The following is a 22,349-nucleotide window of genomic DNA, read 5'->3' as shown; positions in this document are numbered from 1 at the left end:
AATAATAACAAGTGTTATTGATAATTAGGTATTAGCTGGCGCAGTGAAATTAACATACACAGATGTGTACGAACTATATAAACACCTAGTACTATTCATTAAGTTTCTGTTCTTTAGTATTATTAGCTCACTACTAATTTAAGTTGTCATTGCTTAGTAGTAATCTATTAGAATAAAGGGTATGGGGGCCGGCTGAGGCCCGGCTAGGACGGACGCCGGTCCCCCACACCGCCCCCTGGGGCTCGGCTCGGCAGTGGCGGATCTAGGATTCCGACCAAGGGGTAACGTGTTATAAATAAGCCGTAACGAAATCAAAAAAACGTCAAAATTTTCCAAAATTTACACTAATTTTTCCAAATTTTTTCCGACCAAGGGGTAGCGGGGGTTACCCCTACCAAAGAGGTAGGTCCGCCCCTGCGGCTCGGCACAACCGGCACCCCACAGCCGGGGTAGCCGGTCCCATCTTTTGAAAAATAGCCGTTGGTAACGGCTTTATTATTTTAAAAAAAAAATTCTTTTCAATTTAAATAAATACCACAATCTCATCCATTTTTATATAATTCTCTCTCATTCTTCTCCAATTCTCTTCCTTTTTTATAAAAAACACTCCATATTTTTTATACAATTTGCTCTAATCATGAATCCATTCAACCCAAACAACTCCAACCCAAACAACCCCAACCCGAATAACCCCAATCCGAACCAAGCTAATTTTTTTTCGAGTCCTGCTTACACTCCGACTATGGATCCTTCGTGGGGGGCTTCGCAATTTCCGTTTTCGGGTTTCCAACAAACACCCAACGCCTTCTCGCAAATGTCTCAACTTCAACAAATGCAACAATACCAAGCACTCCAACAAATCATGCAACGCAACACGTTTGAACAACTCCAATCGCAACCGCAATCCCCGGTTCAACTTGACGATGATGATGAAGAAGTCGTCCCCGAATCGCCACCGCAAGAGCTCACGCGCAAAAAAAAACAAGGGGAAGGGAAAGAAGGTTGAAAACGTACCCGAAACCGCGCCAAAAAGCGGTTCGAGAGCAAAGGGGAGACCTTGGACGAAAGTAGAGGAGGAGGCGCTAGCAATGGCGTTTGTTAAGTCCTCTACTTGCCCGATAGTCGGTATGAACCAAACTTTTAATTTAAATTTTAAAACATTTTTTTTTACTAATGCAATATTTTTTAAAATTTAGGAAACAACCAAACGGGTAGTAGTTTTTGGAAGAAGACAACGGATAGATTTAACACGATTATGGAGCATGGTCCGGCTCGTGATATCGAATCCGTCTCGGGTAAGTGGCGTAAAATGATCAAGGTCATCAACGCCTTTAACCAGATTTATAACCAAATTTACCTTTCTCCTCCTAGCGGGAGTAACGACGAGGACATTCTTAACCTTGCTATCGCCAAGTGGGACTCTCAAAATTCAACGCCTTTCCCGCACTTCCGAGCATGGAACGTTGTAAGGAAAGAACAAAAATGGAAGCCGGTTCCAAATGAGGTCGCAACGGCCAAACGGACTAAAACTTCCGAGTCCGGAAGTTATAGTGCGGGAGGCTCCACCGCTCGTTGTCAAATCGACATAAACGACGACCCGGAAGATGAAGAGGATGTGTTGCCCGTTCACGAGTCGGAACGTCCCACCGGGAGGGACAAAGCAAAAAAAGAAGCGGTCGGAAAGCGAAAAGGGGCCGGCTCGAGTGGAGGTGACGGCTCGAGTGGAGGTGGGGGCTCGAAGGCATCGTCGAAAATGGACGACTTGATAAACGAATTCCGTTCGTTCAAAGAGTTCGCGGCCGAAAAATATACTCACAAGAAAACCGTGTCGGCCGACTATGCTTGAGCGGAGGATTTTAGGATTATGAGGTTGGATCTCGAGTCGGTTCCGGAGGATGAACGCGAGGTTTATCGGAGGATGAAAGAAGAGGTGAAAAAAAATGGACGTCGTAGGTTGTCTAGTTTTTTAATCGTATCGTATCGTATCGTAATTTTTTTTTTCGTTTTTTATGTTTTTCGTTTTTAGGATTACTAATTTTTATTTTTAGGAAATGTAATTTTTTTAATGTTATGAAATGAATTTATTTAGGTTGTTTTATGTTGTAACTAGGTTAGTTCCCCGTGTGTTACACGGGTTGAACAATTTAAACTATATAGTATAGATATTTTCTGTAAATGCAAAACAAAGACAGAGACATTTACATACCATATTGACATAAATGAGTTAATATAAATATAACCCATCAACTCGTACATATTAATTAATGTCGTGGAGTTCGATAAGAGGGCTCTAATGTCGGTTGAATGAGGTCAATCAGAGTCTATTTGATACCCTTTGTACGACTTCTTATTTTTTGAATCTTTGTATTTGATTCTAAACCTATTATTAATATTATTGATAATAATTTTAGTTATATATATCAATAATATATTTTATATATATACTAGGTTAGAACCCCGTGTATTACACGGGTTGAATAAATGTATTTTTATATAATAAATAATATAAAAATATATATATCTTTAAAAATCTTGTTTATTATACGGGTTGAATAAATATAATTTTATTTATCAAATAATAAAACAATATATAATTAAAAATCCCGTTTATTATATGGGTTGAATAAATGTAATTTTATATATTAAATAATAAAAAAATGTTGTATTTTTAGAAACCCCGTGTATTGTACGGGTTGAATAAATTTAATTTTATATATTAAATAATGAAAAAACTTACATTTTTAAGAATCTCATGTGTTATACGTGTTGAGCACATGTAATTTTATATATCGAATAATAGAAAGTTATATCTCTATAAACTCTATGTATTATATGGATTGAATAAATCTAATTTTATATACTACATAATAAAAAAGTTATATTTTTAAAAACCCTGTGTATTACACGAGTTGCATAAATGTAATTTTGTATGTTAAAAAATAAAAATGTTATATCTTTAAAAAACCACGTTCATTACACAGGTTAAATGAATTTAATAAAAAAATATATCTGGCGACTACCTTTCTTGGTGTACGTAATCATTTTTCACATGATTTGCCTCCTACGATTTTTTTGACTCGTTAACATTAATTAATTTTACCTAAGTTATTTCTAATCTCTATATTCTTAATGATATTTCCCTAACAACTTATCCATCTTTTTTCTGTCTATAGCTCCGTTTTAATCTCCAAAATACCATCTTTAATTTTACTAAATTATTTTATAATATTACACACTCCTTTAGAGAAATTATTATTATTATTATTATTATTATTATTATTATTATTATTATTAAATCTGATAAATATTTTAAAATATTAGATTATCTTTTATACGAATTGTTTAAATTTATATTAAATTTAATTTTATAATTATCTATTAATTGATGTTTCAATGAATGGCATGTGTCTCTTTATTGGTTTCTTTTATTATATAGTATAGATATATCAATAATATATTTAGTCTAACATATTAATATTATTGTGAATTTCGAAACTTGTTTAGCTAGGATTTAAGATTCTATTGAACTTTTAGTTTAACAATAGGTTATTGAATTAATAATAAGAATTTGTATTAGATTAGATTAAATATTATTATTATATGTATTAAATTAGATTAAATATTATTATTATTAGTATTATTAATAATTTTAATCAATTAAATGAGAGAATGACAAGTGTCCCCAAACATGTTTCTTTTATTATATAGTATAGATTTTTAATGTTTTTAAAGTTTTTATTAAATTAACAAAAAAAACATAGGAAATTATAAAATATTAAGGTGGGGCCTCATCTCCACCCCCCTCAAAAGTGAAGGAGGCTCATCCCCACAAGCCGGTGATGTGGCGTCTAAGTTGCGGCCCATACTCGTGGGGATGAACCTCACCATACCCACTAGTCTTATTGAGCTCACTTGCCATTGATGATCATTGTTGACTAGTTTCGATCTTGGTTCATTAATGATTACTTCCTGCTAACCTTCGTTTTGGGTTTATTTTTTCACCAACCATGAACCATGTACATGTTAAGTAATTTTCACTGAATAATTAACAAGGAAATAAAGCTTAAATAAAACTAATTAATTAACAAGAAAAATAGATTTTAAATAAAGCAACACTTTTTATAGAAAAACCCTTATAGTGGTTAATCAGCTATGTATTTTATTAATTAAAACAACACTTTTGTTTAGAATGTACAATACATAATATAAGATTATGAGGTGTGGATGGGGGTGTTCAAAACCGGATATCCGAAAATTCGGATATCCGAATTCCGGATATCCGAAATTTTCGGATACCAGATTTCACTATCCGAATCCGTATCCGGAATTTCGGATATCCGGAATTCGGATATCATACGGATTCGGATAGTGAATCGGATATCCGAAAATCCAACTTTTTAGTTAATTTTTATTTTTTATTATTTTTTTCATATTCGGAAACGGATATTTTGGATAGTTTCGGCTATCCGAATATAAGTTTTCGGATATTTTCGGATATATTTTTGGATATTTTCGGATATATTTTCGGATATTTTCGGATACTTCATATATTTTCGGATATTTGGATACCGAAAAAAATGAAAATTAAATTTTCTGATATTTCGGATACCCGAAATATCCGAAAATTTTGAAAATCACTATCCGAATCCGAATCCGAAAAATTCGGATATCCGAATTTCGGATTCGGATATCGGATATTTCGGATCGGATTTTCAGATACGGATAGTTTTGAACACCCCTACTACAAATGACAAGGTCTTAGGACTTTATGGGACTATCAAGAAGTATTGAACAACGCGTTGCCATCGAGAGTGACATAATAATCGGTGTCATTGATACCGAAATTTGGCCAGAGTCAGAGAGCTTCAACGATGAAGGCTATGGTCCTATTCCCACAAAATGGAAAGGAGAATGTGACGGCGGCAAAGATTTTGTTTGTAACAGGTAAGTTTGTTAAATGTTTGATCAACTTAGTTTGGTGGTTCATTTTTTTTTACATCTAGTTTCTTCAACTAACAACTAAAACTATGGTAGTACAAAGTTAATATATAGTTGTTATGTTCTAGAAAGATAACTATAACTTACATATAGTGAGGAATTTTGTTATGTAGATATAATCCAGAAAAAACAGAGAAAAGATCCAGGTAAAATTAAGGTAATATAGAGCACGGAATCTGTAAATCAACTAATAGCATGATGATTGAAAATGTGCATATTTAGTGGGAAAACAACATGATCTAGACAAGATTAATCTTTGCATCATTTATGTTATTTCAAGAGTCAAGTTGGTTAACAAATTATTTTGGGAAATCTTCTTGAACTGTCTTATGCATTATCTTGTCTCTGTTGGCATTATAACCTCTCTTCGTGGATTAATTGGCATTTAAAAAAGTGTTAAGTGTGTCAATTGCTATCTTGACTTTTAAAAACATAAAGCCTTATTATAGTTTTAATTGTTGTCCATCTTACATGTAGAAAGATAATTGGCGCTCGCTCGTATATCGTTGATAGTAAGGAACTTTCTGCTAGGGATACAGTTGGGCATGGGACTCATGTCGCATCAGTATTAGTCGGTAACCAAGTGCGACACTCAAGCTATTATGGTCTAGCACATGGAATTGCTAGAGGAGGAGTTCCCTCGGCACGGGTAGCTATTTATAAAGTATGCGGTCCAACAGGTTGTGATTATACAGGCATTCTGAGGGCCTTCGATCAGGCCATTGCTGACGGGGTTGATATCATATCGATCTCACTTGGAACTGACGATCCACTCGAACTTACTTTTGACCCAATTGCGATTGGAGCATTTCATGCAATCGAGAGGGGCATTCTGACGGTAAATTCTGCAGGAAATAAGGGTCCTTTTAGAGCTTCTATCAATTCATATGCTCCATGGATCTTTACTGTGGCAGCAAGTGATATTGATAGAAAAATTGTCAACAAGCTCCGTCTCGGAAAAGATGCAACTCTAGTGGCGAGTAGCTAGTATAACTACGTACTTTCTAGTAGGGGTGTTCAAAACCGGATATCCGAAATTCGGATACCAGATTTCACTATCCGAATCCGTATCTGAAATTTCGGATACGGATTCGGATAGTGAATCGGATATCCGAAAATCCAAATTTTTATTTAATTTTATTTTTTTATTATTTTTTTCATATTCGAAAACAGATAGTTTGGATAGTTTCGGATATCCGAATACAAGTTTTCGGATATTTTTCGGATATTTTCGGATACTTCGGATATTTTCGGATATTCGGATATCCGAAAAAAATGAAAATTAAATTTTCGGATATTTCGGATAACGGAAATATCCGAAAATTTTGAAAATCACTATCCGAATCCGAATCTGAAAAAATTCGGATATCCGAATTTCGGATTCGGATATCAGATATTTCGTATCGGATTTTCAGATACGAATAATTTTGAACACCCCTAGGTGTGGGGCGTGGGTTGGGTTTAACGTTGGCTACACCACACCGGCTAAGCGTTGGGCTTGGTGTTGTCCGCTTGGCGTGTGGATTGAGCCTGGTGTGGGGCGGGAGGGGAGGGGGGGGGGGGCGCAGGGTGAGATGGCTGACTTTGGTTGGTTCAAAGTAGCTGTTGCCAAATGGCTATTTAAAAAAAGTTATTTACATATTAAACCAATACAAATACCCACTGATTTTTTATAATTTTTACCACTTCTCTATTTCTTCTACCATATCTATTTTTTTTTTTATAAAAATCAACCCACAACATCCTACAATGCATCCTTTTAATTGCGACTACGACCCAAACAACCCCTTTGGATACCAAGAAAACGCGAACACTAGCCGACCACTAAAACCGCCCACCGCCTCATTAACAAATACTCAATACACACAGCCATCCACAACAACCGCCACACAATTTAGTATACTCACCATATCCTAATCTAGCTATAATCGCATCGTATATAGGAAACCGTGTATACACAAACTTTTCATACGACGACTCGTCTATTCCAGTTACCCTATCCCAACCCGAATCGGTGCCCGAAACTCAACCGCAAGACGGTGGTTCGTCATCAAAAACGGCCAAAAAAAAGCCACAAGAAAAAACCGATGAAGAGAAAGCATTAGCGGCTGCTCAACAAACACAAATAAAATGGACGGGTCAAGAAGAAGTTACTTTGACATTATGTTGGATCGACGAATTGCAAAATCCGATTCATGGTATTTTTTAATATAACATATTTAATGTTTACAATATTATTGTTTTGAGTTTTATTATAATTTTTTATAATAATATTATTTGTGTTTTTGAAATAGGGAATTCACGACACAAAAAAAGATTTTTGGGATTCGATCACGAAAACATTTCATGCGCAAATGCAAAGGGAGGGAGGTGTATCGTGAAAATGATAGCTTCTCGTCGAAGTGGGGGGATATAAATACACACGTCACCGCGTTCAACACTTGTTTCCATAAGGTGAAGAACGCGTCAAGAAGCTGTGAAACCGAGGTTGACTTTGTCAACAATGCCTTGCTAGCGTATAAAGAGAACAAGAGGAACGACTTCAAGTACATGCATTGTTGGGATGTATGTAGGTACGCTTCGAAATGAGCGAGAGTCCCTCCTGCTAGCGAGTCAACCTCATAAAAAAGGGCAAGAACACCCTCGTCCCAAGGTCAGTCCGATGCTCGTGATCAAGAGTTTGATCTTAATTTGGATGATTTGGATGATTCTCCTTCCCGCCCACCCAATATAGACACGTCAAAAAAGTGGCTTCAAAGATCGAGATCGGGTTCGGTCTCGGGTAAAGGGTTGTACTCTGACCAGTTGGAGAATCTTAATACCAAAATTGATACATTTAATTTCCTCTAACAAAGAATCGAGATCAAGAAAAATATCCAAGCGTCGTTCGATAAAAAGATATCTCTAAAAGAAAAACGCGAATATATGAAATTTCTTGCCATGTCCGTCGATCACTTTACCGGCCCACAATTGGCGATGACGTTGGAAATGAAAGAAGAAATAATGAAAAAATATAACATGGAGTAACTCTTATGTAGTTTTTAATTTTATGTAGTTTTTTTTTAATTTTCTTTGTGTTTTTTTAAAATATTCTATGTAATCTTTTAACTTAATTAGTGTGTTATTTTTATTAAATGAAATTTTAAATAGTTTAAACAAAAAAAATCCACATAACCGGCCACGACCAGCTAAGGGACGCTCCACCACACCCCTAATTTTTTACCATTAGCTTATGGATCCCACTCTCGTCACGTGTCGAGCAATGTCCCCAACCCAAGCCCCTGCACACCCTATATTCTAACATTAGTACCTTGTATTCGAAAAGGAGATGAACCGACAATTTGTATTCAATTCTAACTCTTTTTATTTTGTTGTAACGAACAACATAAGAAATTTATTATTTGAAACGAACGATACATTAGGAATTAAAAGTTAAAAACATCAACTTGAGGGACTATATATGAAACATTTGGTGCCTATATTACTTTCTTTTAGTCGAACCACTTTCTCTGTTCCCACTTTGCTCTTCATTTTGAAGCATATTCCGGCCGCCGGAGATCCTTCCTTCTCCGATCAACCGTAAGTACTTTCTGTGCCCTAAACTAACTCTCACTTTCAACTCCTTATACCGCAAACGCAAACGTTAACACGCACACACATGCTCATTCGTACCATGCGAGCCGCACTTTGTTTAGGTTTTATGTTTACTACTGTATATACAACTATAGGCACGTTGTTTCAAGTATATAAATCACTAATTTCATAGTTTCTAACGAAAATTTGGACTTAATTTGAAGTGATTTTTGAATTTAGGGCTTCATGTTTCGTCTAATTAGAAGTTTAATTGGAATATAGACATTGGAGTATGTTGTTTGCTTCTTATTTTAACATGATTTGTGAGATTAAATGGCCTGATAAGTAGGATAGGGGTGATCATAGGTTCAGAACATGAAATTGGATAATTACTGTATACTGCTAGGGTTTGGTGTTTTTTTGGCTTATAATGATGAGTAATATTAGTTTATATGGTTTGATTTATGTATTTGATGTCAATTTGTGGTGATTTATGTTTTATATGTTGATTAATTTTATGACTTGATTTTCTTGATGATGAAATTCAGGTTCAGCAAGGATCACTTCAGTTGGAATTAGTTGCTAGCAGCATTTACAATGGTACAATTTTTTTTTATTTTCAATTTCCTTCCTTTTCAATTATATATGAGATTTAGAACATAATTTGAAATCATCTCCGTCCCAGTAGAGGGTAACACTATTGGTAAATTTATTTTTATATCATCTTAAAGTCTTTAAAAAGCATGATTAGGTGCATTACTTTATGGTGGTAAGGTCAACATTATTTATAGGATGAACGAGCCTGTGATCAGATCACTCGTATCTCTTATTCTTGAATCCTTGGTTTAAAAAAGCGCGCCTTAAGCGCAAAGTGCATATAGGCGCAAATCCCATCGCCTTGTGTGACATAAGGCGCACGATGTACAAGAAGCGCAGCCGAGGCGCACTTTTTAGGGTGAAAATCGACCTAAGGCGCAGCTGAGGCGCATGCTTTTTGTACATGGGGTGTTTCTATGCTTCTGAGTGTTGTACAACAGGCTTTTTATGCTGTACATTTATGTTTTTTTTTTCATTTTAAAACATATATAAAGCTTAATTATAGCTAAATCATAGGTATTGGATGCTAAACACTTATGGGATATATAAAATAAATAATATAATCACTTTGCGCTTTGCGTACGAAAAGCTCACCGCTTTTGCGCTTCGCTTTTTAAAAATCAATTTTAGACCTCATCGCTTTTGTGCGCTTCCCGTTTTTTTAAACCAAGCTTGAATTTTGACAAGATGTTTAGTTTCTCAGCTCTTCTAGTACCTTATTCAGATATCCAGTTAGTTTCACGTCTATAATCCTAAAAGTCATTTCATTAGATGCAAACACTGAGCATTTATTTTCAATTTTTAGTGCAAAAAGACGTTCTTAATTATCAGTTATTTTTATCTTACGTGTTGTCATGCACATTTTTTTCAGTCAGGCAGGAAGGAAACAGTTTTGGATTTAGCCAAGTTTGTTGACAAGGGTGTCCAGGTCAAGCTCACTGGGGGAAGACAAGGTTAGCAAATACATATCTGTCTTTTACTATTTTGTTTTATATTACTTACAAATGAATGCAACTGAAGTAGGATGAACGGATGAAACTGCTTGAAAATGATTATTAGTTATTAAGTATCAGCCGTTAGGTGTTCCATCTGTTCTTACAGAGTATGAACTTTAACTGCTTTATGAAATCTCAATCTATCAGGTATAAAAATTTTCTTTATTTTTCAAAAGATAAGTTGGCATGTCAATACCATGCATACATGCTTTCTAGGTTAAGAACTAATATACTGTCACTACATATCTGGGCATATGTAAATCAACTGGTACATGTATGAAGGATTTCACACTTGATTAGGAAGGATGTGAATCTACATCAACACAGCAGCATTGTTTACATAAGAAAACCAACAGTATAATAACTGAAGAATCTTCTCCTTCTTTTATATTCTTTTGTAACTTATGCACAATCATAAATTATATTTACCTTGAAGTTATGTGACAACCGAGCAGAACAATATTACATAAAGAACATAGCTTAGCTCTACCATTGATCCCACAGTTAGATCCTTATGAATTACCTTGTGGTAATGAAATTGTGTTATGGTTTCCTTTTTCCCTTCTTAATACACGTATAGATCCTCATGCCTATCTTCGTTGTCTCATATACCTTGGATAGGGTAATGTTTAGGTTGTAATCAATAATTTATAATGAACTAACATTCTTTTCTTACTTAGTGGCGGGGACACTTAAAGGATATGATCAGTTGCTAAACCTTGTCTTGGATGAAGCTATGGAGTTCCTTAGAGGTAACAAGTTCTTCTTGTTATAAGTATTACTACTTATTACTTACTCTTGTTTATGTATCCCCACATTTAGTGTCAACTTTGGTATTCATGTTCAGATCCAGTACTTGCCAAATTCATAGTCAATAAAGATGTTTTTAAAGTTTTTTTGTATCTTATTTTTAATTCAACCTTTTCTGTTATAAAAGATGTATAATTTTCTTTATAACTAAAGTCTGAAACAAGTCTTGTCAGTTATGATGTTTTATGTTCTTTTTATAACCTAAGACAAGTCTCATCAGTTACAAACTAGAAATATGCCTCTTAATGGTTAAACATGGCTCTCTTTGGGATGGAAGGAAGTATGTTTAGAACATTAGGTTGCTTCTAATTTAGTTGTTTAATACGTATTCATTGATGTATTCTTGTATATTGAAATTACAAGTATGACAAGGTTGATGTATGAATTGCTACAGATGTCGATGATCCATTGAAGACCACCGATCAATGTCGTCGTCTTGGCTTAATAGTATGAATTTCTATTCTCAGCTACATTTATTTATATAATTGAAGTATAAAAATATTGATCATATTTAATATTGTCAATGGTCTGATGAAGTAAATGCTGGATATTATCATATTTTTTATCCCTTAAATTTTTCAAGAACAGTTTTGATGACGATTTATATGTTAATGAATCAGCTCAAAACTTGAAAAAATAAAGTCAAATTAATACAAATATATGTACATTGCAGGTTTGTAGGGGGACTGCGGTCATGCTTGTTTCACCCACTGATGGTACAGAGGAGATTGCGAATCCGTTTATCCAGCCAGATGGAGCTTAATTCTACGGTTAAGCCCTTAATTTCTAGCCTCTGTTAGCAAGTAAAAACAAACCGTTGCATGTCTCGAGTCATACAGTTAAATTCAGTGTGTGAAATTTGAAACTATTACGATCTCTATTAAGCTTTTGGACATTTAATCTTTTCTGTATTCTGCATTCTATTTGCAAAAAAAAATGTCTTTTTTCTTAACTCTTAGCTGTGTAAACTTAGCCAAGCATGTGATTATTTAATTTATGCTCTAAGCTTGGTTAGTTTATTATTATTATTATTATTATTATTATTATTATTATTATTATTATTATTATTATTATTATTATTATTATTATTTATTAGTTATCTAATTTTTATATTTTTTCATATATACATATGTGATTATTTTTAGGTTTATTTTTAGATATAAGTATGTATATATGTAAGTATGTGTGTGTATATATATTATTTAGTTGTTTTATCATGATTATATGCATAAATTTTTGTAATTATATATTATTGAAAAACAATTATATTTATGTTCATAATAGTCTTTATATAGGTCACGAGTCCAGTAAACTCAACATATAAAGCTTAGATTAGGTTCGAACTTTTAACGTAATTTGAGCTTTCATCAAATTAATCTTGAGTAGCTCACTAAGACCATGTGTAGTGGGAGAGGGTGTGGGCTTGGGGGAGTGCCAAGTAATCCCAAGGGTGTTGTACACCGCCCTTCATAGGGCGTTGGAGGGGCAACATGAGTATGGTGGCGTGCACACCGCCTTCCATGGGTTGTTGCACACCACCCTCAAAGTTGTGGGTATTTTTTTATGATTAATATTATAAATAAATCAATCATTTATCTTCACCTAACCTTTTCACATGAATCACACCCACATGACCGCCACACCCCTTCAAGCGTGTTGAGTGTGAGTGCCTTTTTTCACATTCACTTGACCATTACGAATGGTCTAATGACTCGACTCATTTACACTTATTTACTTTTTGCGATGTCTACATCATATCATACTATTATTTAGTTGATTCATCAAATGTCTATGAATCTTGTAGTATTTAAAAAATTGTAAAGATTTTCAAATCAGATTTGATGGGAACAAGTGGATTCTACTTCTGGGTTAGTGATGTAGTCAAACCCATTATCAAAAGTATAATTAGTTATACGCTTATCCCTTTTTGACCCTAATTGATCAGATTTTTATTCACGTTACTAGATCACTTCATATGCTTATGGAATGAACGAATATGAGGTTTTTTTATGTTTTTTTCTTTTTTAACTCGAATATGAGTTATTTTTTTAACTAGTTGAGGTTGGCTTCTAGAAGTTTGAACTGATCTGCATCCAAACTTATTTTTTGCCTGCTTAATAGACAAATTTGAGCCTCAACTTTATATAATAGATTGATCACGGTCAAAGTTATTAATATAAATACTATATAATTATAATAAAAACAAATGAAGTTTTTTTTTATGTTATACATACAGTTATAAATACACATAACAATGGTTTTGTATATAAACGTTAAACTAATTAACAATAAACTAGTAAAGTGAGCTTCTAAGATTACTTGCAAGTTTTTTGACCTTAAAATCGAGCTTAAACTTTAACTTCTCTCAACTTGAATAAAGTAAACTCGAGTGTAGTCGATTTGGTTTGGTCTGGTTCGGTGGTGTCTCCGGCTCCTCCTCCGGTGTGGTCTCTGGTTGTGTTTCCGGGACAAAGTTGGGCTCGCCTTGTGACAGCCCGTAACCTTGTGACGAGCCGTAGCCACCCATGTTGAAGTTCGGATTCCAACCGCATTGATTTGGATCCTATGAGAGGGGTTGGTTCATGAAACCGATTTGGTTGTGATTATACTCGATAATTGATAAACCGGTTCCATAGGCGGTGGTTCAGCTAGGAACCATAACAAACGGTTGGTTAGGAGCGTTCGTTTGGTTTGGGTCGTCGCTTAATCGAGGAGGAAATGCGGGTTGTAGGGATGCATATTTTTTTAGAGTGAAATCATGAGTTCTTATAAAATATAGAGTGAAGAGAATGAGATATGAGAGAATGATATAAAAATTTTAGAGATGAGATGGTTTATATAAGGTTTAAAAAGTAAAAAAAAAAAACATAAATATTTAATTTTCTTACCGTAAATGGTAATATTTCAACCCCCGCCTACAAAATCAAGCCGTTATAGCCATTACGAGGTTCAATTTTTCAAACCCATAGCGCCTGGAGGTGGTGTACCCCGGCGCTCTAGGGCGTTATGCCCGGTTATGGTGCTTGGTCACGAGCGAGTAAGCATGGTCTAAGAGGCTTGTAGTTCAACGACTTGGGAAGATCGTTGACAACTAAACTAGTATTCAATGTGATTATCAGAGTTCGTGTTGGGCGTCAAGTTGTCAACTTAGATTCGAAAGAAAAATTACTAACACTTCTATTAGGTAATATAATAACCTTTTTTTGAAACTAAAATTTCATTCAAACAGCAAGCAACCCTGCCCAAACCAGCAGGAAAAGACTGCAAATAAACTAGAACTACAAACTAAAAGAAAAAAAAAAAAACAAAACAAAACTAATAGTCCAACATATACATGGGGAAATTACACTAGTCGTCCCAAAGGATCAACTTGTATCTAGATCTATTTTTTAGCCAAAGAAAACCAAGAGTTTTTATATCGCCCATAATGTACTCGATCGACGACATTTTTAAATACCTTCTCATTTCTCGCATTCCATATGCACCAACATGTAGTTATGAAGATACAACGAACTACCTCAGCCTCCCTTTTTCTTAGGTTTGTATACTTTTGAAGATCCAAAATATCCCTGACCGAGAAGCACATGACCGGCGCTAAGTTAAGCCATCTACTTATGCCCATCCAGATGGTATAGGAGAACTCACATGCCGTAAGCAGGTGCTCAGCCATTTCGATCCCGTATTCGCACAAAGCACAAACCTCAGTATCTAAAAAAATATTCTTTTTCCTCAGCGCATCACGGGTTGGATTTCGATTAAGCTCCGCTCTCCAAACAAAAATGTTGCATTTAGCCGGCGTCCATTTACACCAATCCATCACGAAATTTTGACTATACTCTTTATCCGACATCATAAGACGCTTAACAGAGCTAACCGAAATCGCCCAACCAACTCCAAGAATCCTTAGCGTCTGATATGGTGACCGAAGCCAGAGCATCCGTGCATTCAGAAAATTCATCCCTTTCTTTGCTTGATTCAGGAGGTCTTTTCCACCTCGAAACCCATATCAAAACATCACTGGCAGCAACTCTGCAACATTTATCATCCTCAATTCTGAAAATGTTTGGCCAACAGTCCTTGAGAGGGAAGTCCTACAACCACGGGTCAATCCAGAAACGAATATCCTCCCCATTACCTACTTTACCCTTAATAAAATTATGAACCCTCACACCGCTAATCTTTCTCTTATCTTCAGATCTAGCTAGAGCGTTCCAACAACCAGCAATAGCCTTTTTCGAGGGTAGAAAGGACCACCCCTTGTTACTTTTATCGTCGACTACCCTTTTCCAAGATTATTGTCGTCCACCGTATATCTCCATACCCATTTTGCAAGGAAAGCATCATTCACCTCCTTGAGCTTACTAATACCCAAGCCACCCGATTATTTAGGAGTGGTCACCGTCTCCCATGCTACCCAATGAATCTTCTTAATATTGCTAGCCCCGACCCAAAGGAATCTTCTCATAATTGCTTCCAACCCTTTAATGACACCGCACGACGCTTTATAGCGCAAAAGATAATAAATAGGGAGAGAGTTTACAAGCCTTCCTGCAACCAAACGAGATTCGAAGATATAAAAAACTGGTCTCCAATTGTTGATCTAGTTCATATTCGCGCCCACAGTAATTCCAAGATAGTTGAAAGGATACACTCCCACTTGACATCCCAAAACGTGAGCCATCTCCACCACTTCCTACGACTCAATCCCCACTCCCACCAAGCTAGACTTCACAAGGTTTATTTTTAAACCCGATCATATGTGGAAAACCCTTAGAAGCCTAGCAACATTTTTGATGTTTCGATCCGACCACTCCCCTATAACAAGAGCGCCATCCGCATAGAGGAGCAGGGGCGGACCCAAGTTATGGGGTGGGTGGGCGGCCGCACCCCTTGAAAAAAAAAATTTAGTGGTATTTTTCGCGAAAAATCCAGACCGCACCCCTTGGAAATTTTCGTCCGCACCCCTTGAAAAATTCCGACCGCACCCATTGGAAATTTTCGTCCGCACCCCTCAAAATATGTTAGGAATTTATGTAAAAAATTGTGAACACGGATTGAAACCTAATCAAATTATGCAAACAAGTTAGCCTACACCCCCTTTAATAAAACTTAAATTCAATCCATCAAGCCCAATAACTTAATACTCATTCAAGCTCAACCCAACTACTAGTTTTGTTAAACAAACCAGTCCACATAATAAAAAAACCCAAATCGCTGCCACTTGCCAGCGACTCCCGTCCTCCCTCTGCCTCACTTCAGCGCCCGGCGACAGCATAATTCCGGCTGGCGATTGTAAAATTTCGGCTGCAAACTGGTTAATTCAGGCTGCCCCTAACAGGTACATGTTTTTTACTAGGGCTTATAATAATTACTAGGGCTTGAAATTCAAATTTTGATTGGCAAACATGTTTGTTGATTATATGATTGTTGATTGGCAAATAATAATTACTAGGGCTTGAAATTCAAAATTTTAAATTGAAAATTAAGGAACATGGGCTATAGTTGAACACTTGAAGATCCTTGTTTATTTTGTATGTGATAGGATTAGGAATGAACAATGAGTAGGGAAGTTATGCCGCGATTTCTCAAGAGGAAAGGGGTTGAACCACTTTTTTTCGCCGGATTATTCTAATTAAATACCAAGGTATGTTATAGATAAGTTTTTTTGTTCTTTTATTGAATGATTAAGAGAAATAAAAGTAGGGATGGTTTGAACTTTGATTTTTTTGTTTGTTAATGTGATAGGAAGTTAGGAACTAGGGTTTGATTGTTTGAGAATTGAAATGGACCCGACCTGATCTTATTCGGCCCGCTATGAATGGAGGATCTAGCCGACATAAGGATCCCCCTAATCCATTAAGAGAAAAGAAAAGGAGAAAATGGGTCACCTTGCCTCATCCCCTTTTTGACATTGGAACTTGTACATCGGGCTACCGTTTACAAGAATGGAGGATCTAGCCGACATAAGGATCCCCCTAATCCATTTGCACCATAACGTCGGAAAAGAATCCCAATTTCAGAAAGAATGTCAATTAAAAAAATCCCAATTGACATTATCATATGCTTTCTCGAAATCGATCTTCAACAAGAAAGCTTTCTTCTTCTCTTTTTTCAACCAAGATAACACCTCGTTTAGGATTAAAAGACTATTGAGGATACATCTATCACTAAGGAAAGCCGTTTGGGTTTCCGTGACAACCGAGCCAATCACCTTTTTAAGTCTGTTAGCAAGAGTTTTGGAAATGACCTTGCTAATGACACCGATGAGGTTGATTGGTTGGTAATATTTATATCCGTGCTCATAAAAATGATCAATAATTGCTGAGAAATCCTCCCAGAAGTAATCCAAGAACCGTTTAATAAAGCCAAAGTTGACTCCATCCGGACCCGGTGCTCGTTCCGAGCCGCACCCGAACACGGCTTCTTTGATCTCTTCACCAGAAAAATGAGTAGTAAGGAAACTGGCAGCCTCATCCGTGATCTTCTTAATATTTGGGCATCTAAGAATCGGTCTGATCTTTACATTTTCTTTGAAGTTTTCTCTGAAGAATCTCAATGTCTCTCTTTTAATAATTTTTTGTTTAGTCACCCACTCCTCCTTAATCGTAACCCTAGGAATCGCGTTCTTCGCTTTTTGTTGTTGATCATACCATGGAAGAAGGCGTTATTTTCATCGGCCTTTATTGCCCATTTAATCCTTGCTCTTTGCCTTAGATCTTTATTATTAAGCCAAACGATTTCCTCTATACCCTTTTTACATTCCGTGTGCACTCAAACTTCCTCTTCTGTAAGATCCCTTGATTCCGCTAGGATATCTAACTTATCCTTAAACATTGCCATATTCTCCTTTTCTTTAGCTATCACCTTATCTCTCCAAGCCTTTATCCTGTTTCTGATGTGCTTTAATTTTAAACAGAAAACCACATCTAGTAGCCCACTGCCACCGAAGTTATTAATCACCTCTTCCACCAAAGAAGTTTTCAACCGATAGGAGCAGCAGCGAATGATCAGAGTGGAGCCGAGGAAGTGCCCATAGGCACGTCTCCGACCAAGTAGCAAAAAATTCATGGTAAACTATAGTTCTGTCTATCTTGCTGAGCTTATTACCTTTTTTAACGAAAAAAGTGAATTTTCTACCTTTCATAGGGAACTCCCTAAGGCCCGTCGAAAAGATAAATTCGTTCAAATCGATGGCGCTCGTGACATTAAAGTTCGAGTTCTTCCTTTCTTCCATGAAACGAACCGCGTTGAAGTCGCCCATGATAACCCATAAACATGGAGTGCCGTTTTTTATGTCAGCGATTGTTCCCCATAAATTGCGCTTGGCCACCACTTTTGGGGGATCATACACATTCAACAAATTAATAGCCTTGTTGCTCCCTTTCAGAACACCTTTAATAAGCAGAAAATGCTGATGTTTCACAATATCCAAACAGTCAAGAACTTCTTCATCCCACATACATAATGTAACAACTCGCGTTCTGAAAGTCAAAGTACGAGTCAAAGTCAAAGTCAAAGGAAGAAAAGATTGCTAATTGCAATCTGTCACTCCTTGCTTAACTATTGATTGTACACCTTGACTTGTAATCGAATTCTATTATTCGTTTGCTTTAGTTGTATTATGTGGAGTATCTATAGCAATCGAGGCTTAGTCGCATGTTAATCGCTAATCTATTTATCGCTTTATCGCTAATCGCATCACAATCGCATTCGCAGCTTTGATTATAGGTTATGTATATTGTTTTACGTGTGTGTGGTGTTTATGTGTTACTTGTGCATGTTTACTTTATGTTAGTGGTGTTTAATCGAAATGCAAATCGTAACTCTATCGCAACGCAATCTAATCGCAAACGCTAAACGCAAGTTTCACTATGTTGTTGTATGTTAGTTATGATATTTATGTGACTATTATTAAATCTATCGCATCGCTTAATCGACACTCGATTAAACGCATCGCAACGCTCAACACGCGAAACGAAACACCAAAACCCAACTCGCAACAACCCTTCGATCGAATGACCATTCGATCGGATGGCCATCCGATCCGTTGCACTGCATCACCTTTCCTCTTTTGGACATCTATAAATAGCACCTGTCACATCACAAATAGTGATGTGACAGCTCTGGTGCGACTCTTCAACTTCTCAGGCCTTTCTCCTTCGATTTCTCGCGATTCTTGTAAGTTTCTTCCTCAAATCTTGTACAACTATCATCTACACACACTTCTTCATCATTTTCACCTTTGAATCTTCACTTTTAACCATGAAATCTGCCCGATTTGAGGTGTTCTAGGGTGATGTCATCATGGGGTTCTCATGAACTTCAAGATTTGGTTTCATTCCACCAAGAACAACTCAGATCTAAAGGATTTCAACATGTTTTAACACTGGTTTCATCTAGATCTAAACGTTTTCAAAGATTAAAAAGATTGAAAGATGTTTTCATAACTTTCTTTCAACTCTTTTACACTCAATGCACTCAAAACCGATAGAATCGGAACTCATTCAGGCCTTCTTCTCGTTTCTAGTGAAGTGTCGGTCTGAGATCTGATTCTTATCAACGAGATAACCGACTTAACATGTTGAACATGAAAGACCGTCAAGAACAGTTAACTGGTCAAACGGGGTGATTCCCATCTGATCAGATAACTTGGACTTGGCGGGGTTTCCGTTGTTTAGCACGTTGTCATATCGTCTCGATCAAAACCGCAAACCTTTCAAACTTAACAAATTTTTCCAGGTTTCAAAACGATCAAGTCACCCAACGGACTGCCGTCCGATCGGATTGCCATCTGATCAAACGATAATCCGATCGGATGACCCAAGATCCTCAACACTTACCATTTTCATAATTTTTAAAGACCATCAGTTTCTACCGGATTGTCATCCGATCGGATGACCATCCGATCGAATGACCATCCTGCTGTGAACTTGTTCTTCTGAGAAATGTCTCGCTGGACGGATCGCCATCCGATCGAACAACCATCCGATCGGATGACCGTTCGATCGAACGACCTAAAAGGTAGAGATACTTCTCTGATTTTAAAATGCTACAACGAAAACTTCAAAGCCATCATACACAAACACATCCATCCCAAACTAGTGGCAATCCAACCGAATGGCCATCCGACCGGATGACCATCCGACCGGATTGTCATCCGATCGGATGACCATTCGTCACTCAGTCACTATTCACCGTTTAACGCGTCGTTCATCGCTTATGCTATCGTTCTGTAATCAGGCTATCTTTCCAGCGCTCCCTTCAATCCAAGACGGTGTTTATTTATTAAACGTTATCTGTGAGTATACTCGAACCCTTTTTGCTTTACGCACTTTTGGGTGTTACATACGTTATTTATTTAAATCACAATCGACACACAACGCAAACACTTTTATACGCTGACCGTTACTGCATGTTATACGTGTTACTCGATGAATGCTTGTATGTTATGTTTACACAGTGATTGGTTGCCTGACACCTTAGCAACGATAATACTATAGTTTGGACTCAGCACCTGTCGTGGACAGGGGTTGTTAAGGGCTTTACTTCACGTGTCCCAATGGGGATATGTGTTGCGCATTCTACAACTCACAGTCACGTCTGTGCATATTTCATTGTTGATAACCTACTTGCTTCACTTTGCTACATGTTACATGTTGGTTATGCGTAAAACGATTTCGCTATCTATTATTCTAATAAACTTGTATGCTCACCTTTACACTATGTGTATTGACCTCTATTTTAACGTATGTGACAGGTGTTTGAGATGCTAGAATGCATGCTATGTGGGAATCAAGTAGGAGAGTCTAGAAACAAAAAAAAAAAAAACAATTAAATTTTATGAGTTGTCAGAACAACCTTTTATTTGTCTTTGAGATATTTGGTCTGTAATAACTGTTTACTTTGGTATGTTATGGTATGAGACATAATATTAAATATCTGGTAATTTAGTTGTTATGGGTTTCTCATGGACAATCTGTTTCGCTCAGTACCTCACCCCGATGTTTCCGCCATCGGTTGGGGTGTGACACATAACGTGCCTCCCGATCTACCATTCGCCTCCACAACGAGTGGCAATCCGACCGAATGGCCATCCGATCGAATGACCATCCGTTCGGATTGTCATCCGATCGGATGACCATTCGTCACTCAGTCACTATTCACCGTTTAACGCGCCATTCATCGCTTATGCTATCGTTCTGTAATCAGGCTATCTTTCCAGCGCTCCCTTCAATCCAAGACGGTGTTTATTTATTAAACGTTATCTGTGAGTATACTCGAATCCTTTTTGCTTTACGCACTTTTGGGTGTTACATACGTTACTTATTTAAATCACAATCGACACACAAGGCAAACACTTTTATACGCTGACCGTTACTACATGTTATACGTGTTACTCGATGAATGCTTGTATGTTATGTTTACACAGTGATTGGTTGCCTGACACCTTAGCAACGATAGTACTATAGTTTGGACTCAGTACCTGTCATGGACAGGGGTTGTTAAGGGCTTTACTTCATTTGTCCCAATGGGGATATGTGTTGCGCATTCTACAACTCGCAGTCACGTCTGTGCATATTTCATTGTCGATAACCTACTAGCTTCACTTTGCTACATGTTACATGTTGGTTATGCGTAAAACGATTTCGCTATCTATTATTCTAATAAACTTGTATGCTCACCTGTACACTATGTGTATTGACCTCTATTTTAACGTATGTGATAGGTGTTTGAGATGCTAGAATGCATGCTATGTGGGAATCAAGTAGGAGAGTCTAGAAACAAAAAAAAAAAACAATTAAATTTTATGAGTTGTCGGAACAACCTTTTATTTGTCTTTGAGATATTTGGTCTGTAATAACTGTTTACTTTGGTATGTTATGGTATGGGACATAATATTAAATATCTGGTAATTTAGTTGTTATGGATTTCTCATGGACAATCTGTATCGCTCAGTGCCTCAACCCGATGTTTCCGCCATCGGTTGGGGTGTGACACATAACGTGCCTCTCGATCTACCATTCGCCTCCACACACTTAGCCCTAAACGCCGTTGGCCCCCAATATTTACCGATGTTAAAATCTGAGAGATCCCGAAATTGGGTCTCTTGTAATGCGATAAATGACACCCCTTGAGACCTCTTTATCTCCCTTATCCATTCCACCTTGTCATCCCTCCCCAAACCCCTGCTGTTAACCGACAAAATATTCATTGATTACCTTTTAGATGCCTTCCTCCCTAATAGTCTCCTCCACCAAGTTCCTGAAATTGTTTAATCTTCTCCGACTACCGAACCCAAGATAACCGTATCTTCAACCTCGTCATTCGACTGAGTGCCTAGTTGCCCTGATTGCCCTTCATGATTGGTAATATCAT

At 36.7% G+C, this 22,349-nt stretch overlaps 3 protein-coding genes across 3 annotated transcripts; all 3 read left to right on the top strand.

Annotated features, from left to right (window-relative positions):
• The first annotated feature begins 742 nt into the window (after nucleotides 1–742).
• LOC118488267 lies at nucleotides 743–1,846 on the top strand. Its single transcript, XM_035985543.1, has 2 exons — nucleotides 743–1,001; nucleotides 1,197–1,846. Exons 1-2 carry the CDS (start codon nucleotides 743–745, stop codon nucleotides 1,844–1,846), a joined length of 909 nt encoding a protein of 302 aa, XP_035841436.1.
• Nucleotides 1,847–4,768: 2,922 nt separating this feature from the next.
• Nucleotides 4,769–5,986, top strand: LOC110919821 (subtilisin-like protease SBT4.12). Its single transcript, XM_035985542.1, has 3 exons — nucleotides 4,769–4,944; nucleotides 5,112–5,144; nucleotides 5,476–5,986. Exons 1-3 carry the CDS (start codon nucleotides 4,769–4,771, stop codon nucleotides 5,984–5,986), a joined length of 720 nt encoding a protein of 239 aa, XP_035841435.1.
• A 2,490-nt stretch (nucleotides 5,987–8,476) lies between these two features.
• Nucleotides 8,477–11,925, top strand: LOC110916744 (sm-like protein LSM7). The gene is made up of 6 exons (XM_022161425.2): nucleotides 8,477–8,577; nucleotides 9,120–9,171; nucleotides 10,040–10,121; nucleotides 10,844–10,915; nucleotides 11,368–11,420; nucleotides 11,647–11,925. Exons 2-6 carry the CDS (start codon nucleotides 9,169–9,171, stop codon nucleotides 11,734–11,736), a joined length of 300 nt encoding a protein of 99 aa, XP_022017117.1. The 5' UTR covers nucleotides 8,477–8,577; nucleotides 9,120–9,168; the 3' UTR covers nucleotides 11,737–11,925.
• The last annotated feature ends 10,424 nt before the right edge of the window (nucleotides 11,926–22,349 follow it).

Source organism: Helianthus annuus, chromosome 16 (assembly GCF_002127325.2).
Source record: "Helianthus annuus cultivar XRQ/B chromosome 16, HanXRQr2.0-SUNRISE, whole genome shotgun sequence".
Lineage (NCBI taxonomy): Eukaryota > Viridiplantae > Streptophyta > Magnoliopsida > Asterales > Asteraceae > Helianthus > Helianthus annuus.
The sequence above is the reverse complement of the archived record's forward strand: the minus strand, read 5'-3'. Positions and strand labels throughout refer to the sequence as shown.

Coding starts and splice junctions, on each gene's coding strand:
- LOC118488267 (XM_035985543.1), top strand. CDS start 743: ATGGATCCTTCGTGGGGGGCTTCGCAATTTCCGTTTTCGGGTTTCCAA. Junction 1,002..1,196: donor ACAAGGGGAAGGGAAAGAAG/GTTGAAAACGTA, acceptor TTTAAAATTTAG/GAAACAACCAAACGGGTAGT.
- LOC110919821 (XM_035985542.1), top strand. CDS start 4,769: ATGGGACTATCAAGAAGTATTGAACAACGCGTTGCCATCGAGAGTGAC. Junction 4,945..5,111: donor AAAGATTTTGTTTGTAACAG/GTAAGTTTGTTA, acceptor TTTGTTATGTAG/ATATAATCCAGAAAAAACAG. Junction 5,145..5,475: donor AAAACAGAGAAAAGATCCAG/GTAAAATTAAGG, acceptor TCTTACATGTAG/AAAGATAATTGGCGCTCGCT.
- LOC110916744 (XM_022161425.2), top strand. Junction 10,122..10,843: donor GCTCACTGGGGGAAGACAAG/GTTAGCAAATAC, acceptor TTTCTTACTTAG/TGGCGGGGACACTTAAAGGA. Junction 11,421..11,646: donor GTCGTCGTCTTGGCTTAATA/GTATGAATTTCT, acceptor TGTACATTGCAG/GTTTGTAGGGGGACTGCGGT.